The following is a 13,371-nucleotide window of genomic DNA, read 5'->3' on the forward strand; positions in this document are numbered from 1 at the left end:
CAGGGCAGAGACCATGACCATTCTTCATCCCCCAAGTGACAGGCTCCTTTCCAGATGTAGCCCTGCCCCTTCCCCTGTCTGTAAACAGTGTCCTGACTCCTGGGGATTCATTTCCTTATTTTTCTCTGTAGTTGAACAACCTTAATTAAATATTCCTAAACGATAAAGTTTAATTGGGGTGAGTTTAGATTTTTTGCAAACAGTATCATATAGCTGCATTCCAGTTGTTTCTGCCCTTCTTCTTAATAGTTGGTCTTCAGGACTTGCTACTGGCCAGGTGTGGTGATGTACATGTTGAATCTCAGTGACTGTGAGGCTGAGGCAGGAAGATTGCTAGTTCGAAGCCAGTGTGGACAACTTAGGGAAACCCTGTCTCAAAATAAAAAAATAAGAAAGACTGGGAATGTAACCCCATGGTAGAGCACCCTGGGTATTTTTTGGTGGATATTTCTGTAGTGAATATGTCTTGGAATAGGTCCCTGGGTTTGTGTTAATTTATCTTCAGCTTTACTTAATATTGAGAAACTGTTTCTGAGTGCTTCTCTCAGACTGCATCCCCATCAGCAGGGAATGAGTGTTCCTGTTGCTGACATCCTTGCCAGCACCTGCCATTGTCAAACTCTTAGGTATTTCTCAATCTGGTGAGTATCCGGAGTATCACATTATGACTTTAGTTTGTATTTCTTTTTCTTTCTTTCTTTCTTTCTTTTTTTTTTTTAAACTAATGAAGTTGAATCTGTCTGTCTGTCTCTCTTGACCCTCTGGATTTCTTTTATGAAATGTTCATTTTGTAAAATTCCATTCCTTTTTTGGTTGTTTTCCTTGTTGATTAGTAGTTCTTAAGTCCTCTGTTGGTTATATATGTGGCAAATGCCCTTTCTCACTAGGTGTCTTCCACTTGTACTTTTTTTTTTTTTTTTTAAAGAGAGAGAGAGGCAGAGAGAGAGGGAGAGAGAAACTTTAACATTTATTTTTCAGTTATTGGCGGACACAACATCTTTGTTGGTATGTGGTGCTGAGGATCGAACCTGGGCCGCACGCATGCCAGGCGAGCGCGCTACCTCTTGAGCCACATCCCCAGCCCCCACTTGTACTTTTTTAATGATGTGATACAATGACCAGAAGTTCTTGATTTTAATGTAATACATTTTCTCTCTCTTTGTTTCCTTAATGGCTTGGTGTTCTGTGTTTTGCCTGGTAAAATTAAAGTAAAAACTTTGACTCATGGAGCATTGACTGTCATGAAGGATATGCATCTGATGGAACTCAAAATAGAATTTATAAAGATGGCGCTTCCTGGGGCCCATAAACAGAAGTTTTAGAGCTGTGAGTCCTTAGGTGATATAGTTCCAACTTCTCCATTAGACACCGGAAAGCGATAAGGGCTGGGTGTGATAGTGCACGCCTATCATCCCAGAGACTCTGGAAGCTGAGGCAGGAAGATTGCAAGTTTGAGGCCAGCCTGGGCAACTTAGTGAGACCTTGTTCAAAATAAAAAGGCTGGGGATGTAGTTCAGTGTTAGTGTACACTGAGTTAAATTCCCAGTGCCACCATCATCACACACACACAAAAAGGAGATTGAGATCTCTGAGGATGGATGGTTCGCGACACTCAGAAGAGAAAAAGCTGCCTGGCAGGTAACCACAACATTCATCTCTGCCCCACCTGGCAAGCTTGCATCTTTCATCTTTGTTCACTTCTCCCTGAGCTTATTCATTCACTATAACCCCTGAGCTCATAAAGTCCCATGACATAGAGTGTAGAAGAGCCAGGATTTTGAAAGAACACATTTGACTTAATAAAAAGTGGAATGAACATTTCCTCATAACTGTCATAAAACCATGATTGTCTACAACCCTCATAATTCCTCAGATTTGATCAGTAAAGGTTAGTCTGATGCCATCTTGGCAGTCACTTACTTTATTCTTGATTTTTTTTATATAATTTTTTTTAAGTTTTAGGTGAACACAATATCTTTATTTTACATTTATGTGATGCTGAGGATCGAACCCCATGCCTTGTGCATGCTAGGCGAGCACTTTACCACTGAGCCACAATCCCAGCCCCCTATTCTTGCTTTTTAATATTAACCATCTCTTTTTTAATATTTATTTTTTAGTTTTCGGTGGATACAACATCTTCATTTTATTTTTATGTGGTGCTGAGGAATGAACCCAGGGCCCCACGCATGCCAGGCGAGCGTGCTACCGCTTGAGCCACATCCCCAGCCCCCTCTTAATTTTTTGTTTCTTCATTCATTAACTGCCTTCAGTTGTCATTTCCCCCTTTCTTTTCTTTCCCCCTTCATTTTATTTAATTTACAATTTATTTTCTACAGCTGATAGTAAGATGTCCTGTAATAGGAGTGGCAGTTATGGAATGGGTCCTCACCCCAGATGTGGAAAGGCACCTGATTATCCTCCATCAGTATCCAGTGGCCCTTATGCTTTAGGCAGACATAGGCTACTCTGAAAATCTGAAGACTGTGAGGGGACTTGCTCTCCCCAAGAGATTCCTAAACTCCAGGTTAAAATTAGAAATTAATGTACGGCTTTGGTGGCAGTTGCACTGGGGGAGGCTCCTGGAATAATTTCCATTTAGCCAAAAGCTAAATAATTTCCTGAGCATGGCTGTGCTTTTAAAATCTTGGTCTCTAACATAGATTTTGGGCACAGGATGCTGCTGCTATCAATTCCCCACTCACTCCTCACCATCAAGGCTCCTGTGTCCATTTAATAAACTTGTTCTTCACTGGGAAGGAAGCCCCAAGGGAGAACAGTGGGCGAGACCTGCTTCCAGCACACTTCTGCTTGGGCAGTTGTATTAGAAGGTGTCAAGTTCCAGGGATCTGGGCCACACAGACACTTCACTTTAGAAAATAGAGGGTAGAGTCTATTTTTTAAAAAATTCTAAAAATCTTTTGTGTCCTCCTCCCTGTAGGATCCCTCACAGTCCCTTAATTGATCTCCTTGTTTCCTTTTCATGCCTCTGTCATCTCTCTTCTTGTCTTGGGAAAGAGAATCCTCCCAAAGCACAAGTTTGTTCTTGTCACCTCGCCCTTTGATACTCCAGTGGCCCTCACCTCAGGACAGGTTCCAGCCTATAACTTCCCTTTAAGTTCCTCCCAACCATATAACCCCCTACCCCACCCCCCAGGCCTTTGTATTTCCTTGTGTTTCAGTCCTGCCCTGGCATAGCCCAGATGTTAATTCTCTGTAAAATGCATCCCAAGACTTGCCAAACCAGAAGTAGCTGCTCCCTCCCCAGATTCCTTCTTTAGGCCCCTTATTTTCCTGTGGTGTTTTCCTAGAGCTTGAGGTGGAAAAGGTGGGGCTAGAATCCTGTCATCCTCTTCAGCTGTGGATTGATAGTTCTTCTCACTGAAGTCTCTTATCAGAAAGCATTTCATATCACCTTAGAAACTGTAGTTGGTATTTATTCTGAAAAGTAGGATTGTTGGATTCCACTTTGGGCTGCTGGGAATCTACTGTGGATTGCTTCAACTTTACCAAATAATAACAAATTGTTTTCCCAAGTGCTTATACCAATTTACACCCAGCAAGGAGTTCCACTGTTCCGTGAACTTGTCATTCCTTGATGTTTTCATTTTTATCTCTTGGGTGTAAAATAATCACTCCTGCCTTTAATTTGCATCTTCACAGTCTGACACAATGAAGCCATCACATCTTTGTGTGTGTGTCAGGCGTGTGTTTCCTCCTATGTCCCACATCTTCATTCCTTTTGCCACTTTTGTCTTTTTCATGTGTAGGGCTTTTTTATAGATTGTGGCTATCCTTTGTAGGTTAGTTAGAGGAAACACATTTTCCTGGACTTCTTCAGTTTTGTTCCGCCACCATACCTAGGGTGTTGCCTTCTTCTCCATCTTTACTATGACATCTGCTTCTCATGCACAGGAAGGGAAAGGAAATGGGAAGCACACTTTTCCCTCTAAGCTATGACCTGGAGGTTGCTCACCTCACTTCTGTCCACATCCTATTGTCTATTGGTCTCTGGCCAAACCAAGCTGCAAAGGAGGCTGGGAGGTATAGTCTGTATTCTACACAGGCCTTTACCCCACTGAAAATTGAAGAGAATGAATTCAGGGACCGCTGATGGGTTGAAAGACTTGGAAAGGTTTAGCCATTGAGAAGAGAATAAAGAAATACAGTTGTCTTCAAATTAATTTTGTCTCAGTAAACCTTTTTCTGATACTTATACCCTTCGTATCATTAAAACTTCACCTGCAGAGCTCTTAATATTATAATTTGCAAGCCTATTTTCATTTTTACTTCAGAAATGCGTTTATTGCCAGGTGTTGTGGAACACGTCTGTAATCCCAGTAGCTCAGAAGGCTGAGACAGGAGAATCTTGAGTTCAAAGCCAGCCTCAGCAAAAGCGAGGTGCTAAGCAACTCAATGAGACCCTGACTCTCAATAAAATACAAAAATAGGGCTGGGGATGTGGCTCTGAGTTCAATCCCCAGTACCAAACAACAACAACTACAACAACAAAAAAGTGTGTTTATAATTATCAAAGGAAATATAAAGAAGGAATGTTAGGAAATAAGCCGGGCATGGTGGTATACACCTGTAATCCCGGAGTCTCAGGAGGCTGAGGCAGGAGGACCTTATGTTTCAGGGCAGCTCAGAGATTTAGTGAGGGCTTAAAAAACTTAGTGAGACCCTGTCTCAAGAAAAAAAATAAAAAGAGCTGGGAATGTGGCTCAGTGGTTAAGTGCCCCTGAGTTCAATCCCTGGTATCAAAAAAAAAAAAAAGGGAAATAGGATGACTATGTAGAAGCTGAAATTTCTGATGCATTAATTTAGTTAATTTGCCAGGGGATAAAAGTTACATTAAAAAAAATCCATCTTTATTTATTTTCCATTGTTCAAATGTTTAAGGGGTACAGCATCACATGGATTCTGTGTCCAATGGCCTTAGCAGGAAGGTTGCTTCAGAATTTGGCCCGAACCATGCCACTGTTTCCATGGGCACAAGTTACCTTTCCCCAGATTACTCTGGTTTTGTTTGGTTTGCCACCAGAAGTCACTGTGTTGTTTTTTGCTTTGTACACATAAGCACATCTTTTGCCCAAGCAGAACTTGGCTTCATCTCTGGTATAAAAAAGTTCAATTTTTAGAAGAGCTTTGTGCTCACTTTGGTTCTGGAAACCCTGCTTATAGCCAGCAAAAATGGCTTTGCACCACAGCCTTTTAGAATTGCTGTTCCCTGCAGGCCTTCACAGGCTCCAAGATGGCGGAAAGAGCTATGTTTGTTATTTTTGCAAACTATTGCAGAAGACAGAATCTTAGTCGCTCAGTACTGGAAAAAAAAAAAAGCCTCCAACTTTTCTTTTTTAATCAAGTTCATGGTTTTCTTTTTTTTAAGTTGGACAGCATGCCTTTATTTTGTTGGTTTATTTTTATGTGGTGCTGAGGATCAAACCCTGTGCCTCACACATGCAAGGCAAGCGCTCTGCCACTGAGTTGTAGCTCAGCTCAAAGTTCATGTTCGTTTTAATCTAAAGCATATAAGTTAGATGATATGGTTTTAAGCTGGTAGCTGTGGAAGTTTTACGGGTTTAAGATTCTGTCTCACTATCTCCTCTCTCTCTTCCTGCATTAGCTAATGGCACGCACCTCTGATTTCCCCAGGTATGGCGTAAGTCCAGAGAACATTATCCTCTACGGTCAGAGCATTGGGACTGTCCCCACTGTAGACTTGGCCTCACGGTATGAGTGTGCTGCTGTCATTCTCCACTCCCCTCTGATGTCTGGTCTGCGTGTGGCTTTTCCGGATACCAGAAAAACCTACTGCTTTGATGCGTTCCCCAGGTGAGCTCACATTAGTACAAGCGTGAACTTGGCCAACAACCCAATCTCACATTGATACTGCCATTAACAGTGAAACTGCCAGGTATTTACTAAATATATCCACACATTGGGCCCTGTGCTGGAGATATGAGGCAACTATGACACATATACCATAGAGACTTTATCCTCTAGGGCCTACCTAATTTATGAAAATCTCCCAGAGGATGTATAAGGACCTTGAATATGCTGATACCTAGGATTAATAGATAAAGCTGTACCACATAAAATAAAAATAGCACCCACATATCCCCAAAGGAACTTATAGTTCAGCATTTGTTCATCTGGAGGAAGCCACATGCAGAAAGAATGAAGAAGCAATTAGCAATTGTTTGGATGGGTACTCAAATAAAATGACAAGTAAACTCAAGTTTGAAATTTCTCTTTTCCAGTTATACAGTACAGGTAAAGGAAAGGTGACATGCTTGGTTAATCTTTGTAAATAGAATTAAAAGTTTGGGCTAGGAGCAGTGGTACATGCCTATAATCCCAGGAAGTTAAGGCAGGAGGATCACAAGTTCAAAGCCAGCCTCAGCAATTTAGCAAGACCCTTTCTCAAAATAAAATTAAAAGTGTTGGGGATGTAGCTCGGTGGTAGAACCCTTGCCTAATATGCATGAGAACCTGAGTTCAATCCTTAATACCAAAAAAAAAGATAAAATGGATCACTTGCAAGCCATGTTTTGATTTGTGGTAACTGTCCTCAGGGACTGTAAAAGTGAAAAAACCACCACCACTTTTTCCTCTGCTCTCTCATTTTTAGTAGGAGGCATTGTCCTGCAGAGGTGCACCCACCAGGGGAAGTATAAGAACAAAAGCTGTGGGCTCCCCTGCCAGTCTTTTAGAGGTGGCAGAGCACTGCTAACCTAATTCCTGCTATTTTCTAGTTCCTACTGATAGAAGGAGGAAAAATATACTGCAAACACAAAAGCAATGAGCACATTGGTTCTTGAATACCTCTGTTTGAAAATTCCTATTTCTGTTTTTGTTTGTTTGTTTGTTTGTTTTTGGTGGTGCTGGGGATTGAACCCAGGACTTTGCTGGGATTGAACTCAGGATTGAACCCAGTAGGCAAGCACTCTACCAACTGAGCTATATCCCCAGACCTCCGTTTCTGTTTTTTAATAGAACATGTTTGCCCCCTAAACTTGTTTCACAGTATGTTGTTAAAGTATCCTGAGATTGTTACAGCAAGCTGGCTAACACATACTACCATTTTATAGGAAAAGTCTCTGAAGAAGTAATACAGTTTTAGAACTTTGATTGACCTATTAATTGCTGTCATTCTGCTATTACTGGGTGTAGGTGGGCATTATTTGGCTGCATGAACATGTGCTGCACAGACTGTCTGGTCTCACAGGAGCAACCCACTGTTCACACCTTGTGTGAACTTCAGTTCTATGCAGTTTACCCCAGGACTCAGTGAAACTCAGCCTCATGGGAAAGTGGATTTCTAATAGTGTGGCCAGGAATGCTAAGTAGGGCTAATATATGTCTCAAATGTGTCCTTATTTGTGCTGAATCAGTAATGAGAGACCAGTTTGTTAAAAGACACATATTTCCGCATGTTTATAGAAAGCAGTGCCAGGAGTTACCCCGGCAACATAATGAATAGTTTTTTTCCCTGGCTTCTAAATTAGCCTATACCTTAAAGTGCAGCCAGGACTAATTGCAACTTATTGATTAATAAAAAATCAACAAATTAGACTGAGTTTTTCTGTTTTACCAGTCATTGGGCTGTGAGTTTTAAGTTCATTTTTCCCTTCAATCTTCATGGCAGCCTTAAGAAGTTGATCCAGTTACTGTACTCATTTTGCAGATCAAGAAATTGAAGTTTAGAGTTTAAGTAATTTGCTTACTTAAGGTTGGTGATTGGAGACAACAAAATGAATCAATTTTTTTATACTCAGTGCCATAAATTATTAATATGATAAATTTCAAACCACTAATGGTTGCATGAACTTTAATCATTAATTGAAATTTGGTAAACATTTTCTTCCGGTGTCCACTGCTACCCAGTGGCAGAATTATTTCTGTTTATGTTCCACTCATGTTCCACTCCTCAAAAGATGATACTTTCATATTTCCTTTTTGGTATTAAAAAAAAAAATACTAGGGCTGGGGTTGTGGCTCAACGGTTAGAGTGCTCGCCTCTCATGTGCGAGGCACTAGGTTCGATCCTCAGCACCACATATGAATGAATAAATAAATAAATAGATAAATAAATAAAATAAAGGTATTGTGTCTAACTGTGTGTGTGTGTGTGTGTGTGTGTTTATTTATTTAACTAAAAAAACAAAATACCCAGATATGGTGTCACACATTTGTAATCCAGCTACTCAAGAGGCTGAGGCAAGAAAATCCTTGCAATCACAAATTTCTTTCTTTCTTTCTCTCTCTTTCTCTCTCTTTCTTTCTCTCTCTCTCTCTCTCTCTCTCTCTCTCTCTCTCTCTCTCGTACTGGGACTTGAACTCAGGGGCACTCAATCACTGAGTCACATCTCCAGCCCTATTTTGTATTTTATTTTGAGACAGGGTCTCACTGGGTTGGTTGCTTAGCACCTCATTTTTTCTGAGGCTGGCTTTGAATTTGCCATCCTCCTGCCTTAGCCCCCTAAACTGCTGGGATTACAGGTGTACACCACCCCACCCGGCTTTGTATTTTTTTTTTCCTTTCATCTCTTTTACATTTAGGGTAAGAGCATGGCATTAAACTTCAGTACATTCTTCAGACAGAAGAGATTCCCCTAAGGAGTGCAGCATGGGGCATAGTCCTAGGCCCTTCGTAACCACTGAAACCATTGAGTAAATGTCTTTTTAATTGAATATAGTTGAACTCTCTTAAAGGAGGTCACTTTTAAATTTCATAAAGGGGGAAAGTAGGTTTCCAAATAAGATTCCTAATATACAATTAAATACTGCCACTGAGGTTTTGATCTTTGCAAATGACATAACTGATGAGCTTTTGCAATATTTCTGGGATACCTTGAAGTGGTTGGCAGCTTCATGAGTTGTTAATAATAAAGACTGTGACAATTCTTCATAGACCTTTGTAATGTGTACTTGATGTTCGAACTTTTAATTATCTCCACAGCTTCATGCCTGTTATTTAATAAGCTCTCTGAGCCTCAGTTCCCTCCTTGATAAACTGGAGCTGGTCACTCCTCTCTCATCATGTTTCATTGAGGATTAAATGAGATTGTGTGTAAAGTACAAAACACTCTGTTATAGTAAATGTTTAATAAGTGTTAGCTGTTACTTTTAACCAGACTTCCACGGGATCTTGTGAAAATAGAAAGGAGATGAGTAGAGAAGAGGTAGGGGATCAAAAAGAAGGAAACAGAAGAAATTGAGAAATGAAATTGATCCAATTATGCAATATGTATGTATGAATATAGGACAATCCCATCTTTATGTATAATGATGATACAGCCATTATCATAAATATTATTTAATATAGATAGCCAGGCAGTGCGGCACATGCCTGTAATACCAGTGACTCAAGAGGCTGAGGCAGGATGATCACAAGTTTAAGGCCAGACTGGGCAACTAAGGGAGACCCTTTTTCAAAAAATAAAAAGGGCTGGGGATGTAGCTCAGTGGTAATGCACCCTTTAGGTTCAATCTCCAGTGCAAAAAATATATGTGTACATTTATATTTACATAAATAGAAGAAAAACTAGTAGAGGAAGGGCATCAGTGGAGGGGATGGGAGAGAAGGGGAGGTACTGGGGAATGGATTGGGGCAACTTATATGCATATATAAATATGTCACAGGGAACTATACTATTATATATAATTATAATGCACAAATAAAAACATTTTAAAAAAAGATTCCCACAAATAGTACCGATTCTTTTTTTCTTAATATATATATTTTTTATGAATACAATATCTTTATTTATTTATTTATTTTTTATGTGGTGCTGAGGATCAAACCCAGTGCCTCACGCGTGCTAGGCAGGTGTTCTACCACTGAGCCACAACCCCAGCCCCAAATAATACCAATTTTTATCCTTATATAACTTTGATTAGGCTCAGACATGGAAAGAGAGTAAAAATAAGAGGGTCTTTAGTGGGAGAACAAACTGGAGAAAGATTCATTGCTTTTGATTCATTTGTAGGTTAAATGAATATTACCCGCATCAGAGAAGCCCCCCAGACTCCTAGTCAAACAAACACTGTTAGTCCTTCGCGTCCCTCCTTGAGATATGCTTTAGAGCCCGGAGCACATTCCTTTGAAGATCCTTAAATATTCATTCTTTGAGAATACATTTGATTTGTATAAACATTCAGAAGTTATTTGAAATCAAATCTAAATCATGTTAAGCTTTCAATCTGAATAGTATAATTTTTATCAAAAACTGATACCTTAGCTTTTATGAAATGTAGTTCTACATCTTGTTAATCAGTGTTCTTAAAAAATGGTTTCTGAGAACTTGAGAGGCAGTGGATCAAGATATGTCAAGGGCTGGCCTGTTTATTTTTATTTTTTAAAATTCTTTCTGAAAACATGAATATATCAAAAATATTAGTTACTGATTTATTGGTCTGATGCTTTTAGGAGTTCTGTTTTTAATAAAATACTTTAACAAAAACACAATAGCTAAATGCAATGTGGTATTCTTGATTGGATCCTGGAACAGAAAAGAGACATTAGTAGAAAAACTAGTGAAATTCACATGAATTCTGAAGTTTTTAGTTAATGCTAATGTATCCAAATTAGTTTTTTAGTTTTGACAAATGTACCATGGCAATGTATGTCTTTAACCTTATAGGAAGTGGATTAAGAGCATGTAGAAACCCTGTATTACCTTTACACCTTTCCTGTATATCCAAAATGAAGTTATATTAAAAAAAGAAAAAAATAAATACAGAAAAATGGCAGAGGAAGCCAAATCATCATGGTGTATCCATGTAGGTTCATTAACTGTAAGAGTTGGATTACTCTGGTAGGGTTGTTGATAATGGAGAAGGCCATGCATGTCTTGGGCCAGAGGATACACGGGAATATTTATAACTTCCTCTCATTTTTGCTGTGAACCTAAGACTGCGCTTAAAAAAACCAAGTCTTTAATTGAAAAAAAAAAACAAACCCATTGTTAACTTCCTCATCTTTGGTGATGTGAGCATAACTAAAAGGAGCCTATTTCTCCTTTCCCCTCTGTTTTGCAGCATTGACAAGATATCTAAAGTCACATCTCCTGTGTTGGTCATTCATGGTACAGAAGATGAGGTCATCGACTTCTCCCATGGCCTGGCGATGTATGAGCGCTGCCCCCGAGCCGTGGAGCCTCTCTGGGTAGAGGGAGCTGGGCATAATGACATAGAGCTTTATGCACAATACCTGGAAAGACTAAAACAGTTTATATCTCACGAACTTCCTAATTCCTGAAGACAACAACGCGATCTTACCTCATTTACTGTGAACAGAAGAGTCCTCTGTTTTGCACATGCTTTAACTGGATAGCTAACTGGCCCATAACCACAAAGAAGTGCCCACCTTTAGGGTGCTCTGATCAAAGAGGTGAACAGACCTCAATCTTTTGTATTAAGAGGTTGTTCTACCCAATTCCCACAATACATTAAACTGAGCAGCCGTGATTCCCAGCTTCGTTACCTACAGGAATGGGAATGAGAGCTGAGTGTGGGGAACATTTTCTAGTGCTGTATAAAGTGTGCTCTCATCTGTTTCATGCCCTTGCCCATCATTTCTCATTCATTGATGCAGGACTTGTCCCTCTCTTCCCCAATGTGCTCAACATTTGATATGTGGATCTTTCTCAGCCACTGGATTTACCCATTTGTGAAGCTGTGGTGGTGTAACTGGAAAACCACTGTGGTGGCAATCCTTTTATTAATTTTTGTTAATGTGCTGATCTTTCCCCAAACACATAAGTTGAAGGGTGATTTACTGGAACTATCACGAGCAGCTTCATCAACTGTAACAATATAAATATAACTGGAAAATTCTTAAGCAAAAGGAAACTGGGGGTTTTTTTAAGTGTAAATTTATTACTAGCCAACAGAGTTTTAATATTTTGATTGTCTGGTTGGTCTATCAAAGAGCCTAGCTGACTTTCCTTCTGTAAAGTCCTCCTAATAGGCTTTTTTAAAGTACTGTACATATTTGCAATTACATTGTGCATAGATTCTTAATGGGTAGTTTTCTTTTGTCAGGCTACAACAACAAACTGCAAATTCCTTGTTTGTAATATAAATGATTGAATACATTTTGTTAGTATGTTTTTATTCCTATGTTTTGCTATTAAAAATTTTTATAACATTTCCAAGACAAAAATTCCAAGTTTATGCTTTGAAGAATTTATGTAATTAAAATTTCACTAAACTAATAATCTTTTTAGTTTAGGAGTTATTTGGGTTTTGACACTGGATTTGCGCCAAATGAGCATCAGAAATAGAAGATGCTTAAAATTGCTACTCTACTTGTATTGGTTGGGGGTTTGGGTTTGGGGGTCCTTTGTTTTACTTTTATTTTCTTTTCAAATTTAAAAGCCTTAAATGTACTGTAAGCCTCAGATTGTTGTACAACTGGATTGCGGTTGATTGCCAGTTTGTGTACTGTTGCTTGGATGCAGCACAGTGGTTGGTAATGGAATAAAGGATGCATGGATCAGAATGTGTAGGCTTGTGCAGTTTTTTCCTTTCTCTCTTCATCAAAGTAAATAGTAAGAAAGCATTTTGTCTTCGTTTGAGAAGAAATTGGTGGGCTACATCACTGTCTTTCTCAAGCTATATGCTTTTCCTCTATAAAACACCTTAGATACCCAGGCATAGTGGCACTTGCTGGTAATTCCAGCAACTCAGGGAGCTGAGACAAGAGGATCTTGAGTTCAAGGGCCAGCTGCAGCAACTTAACAAGTCCCCATCTCAAAAAAACAGTGGGAAGAAGATGGCTCAGTGGCAGAATGCCTCTGGGTTCAATCCCTACTACTGCAAATAATAATTATAAATAAAGAAATAAAAAGACCTTATAAAGCCAAGCCCTTGTCCTGGAGCTTTGGAATGGCAGCCCATGCAGGCAGCAAGCACAGGCCGCAGCCTTTTCCAAAATTAGCATAAATTCGGACCAACAGTGTTCACCTAAGTGCTATATAAACCCCTAGACTAGCACACTCCAGCAGCAATTCCTCTTGGATTCTCTCTTGCCCTATCCAAGTTCTGTTTCTATTTACATTTGAATAAATTATGTTCTTACACCTACTCATCCTGGTCTGTGGATTTGATTCTTTTGAATTTGGGAGACAAAAACCCAGCAAGAAGAAATTTGGAGTGGGCTTCTGGGGTCTGCTGCAATACTAGAGGGGATAGGTCACCATTAAGTGCTGCAGCATGTTTTTCGATTTAGAAGCCTGCAGCTTATGCAGAGCCCACCCTCCAGTGGAAGCAAGAAACTCCAGCTTCACTTTTTGGAAGCATCCAAGATTATAAAACAGGTAAAGTGCAGACAAGTAGAATATGCAGTGGATTTGATCTACA

General features: G+C 39.6%; 1 protein-coding gene and 1 pseudogene across 1 annotated transcript in view; one reads left to right on the forward strand and one right to left on the reverse strand.

The window, feature by feature from the left end:
- Positions 1 to 12,517, forward strand: part of Abhd17c (abhydrolase domain containing 17C, depalmitoylase) — a 54,521-nt gene extending 42,004 nt beyond the window's left edge. Inside the window, exons 2-3 of the mRNA XM_026388173.2 lie at positions 5,656 to 5,835; positions 11,047 to 12,517. Of these exons, the coding sequence (XP_026243958.1) occupies positions 5,656 to 5,835; positions 11,047 to 11,266 (400 nt within the window). The 3' untranslated portion in view covers positions 11,267 to 12,517. The remainder of the gene's footprint in view (positions 1 to 5,655; positions 5,836 to 11,046) is intronic.
- LOC113182350 (large ribosomal subunit protein eL33 pseudogene) lies at positions 4,890 to 5,510 on the reverse strand (annotated as a pseudogene).
- Positions 12,518 to 13,371: the final 854 nt, after the last annotated feature.

The sequence above is a fragment of the Urocitellus parryii genome, chromosome 6 (genome assembly GCF_045843805.1).
Source record: "Urocitellus parryii isolate mUroPar1 chromosome 6, mUroPar1.hap1, whole genome shotgun sequence".
Lineage (NCBI taxonomy): Eukaryota > Metazoa > Chordata > Mammalia > Rodentia > Sciuridae > Urocitellus > Urocitellus parryii.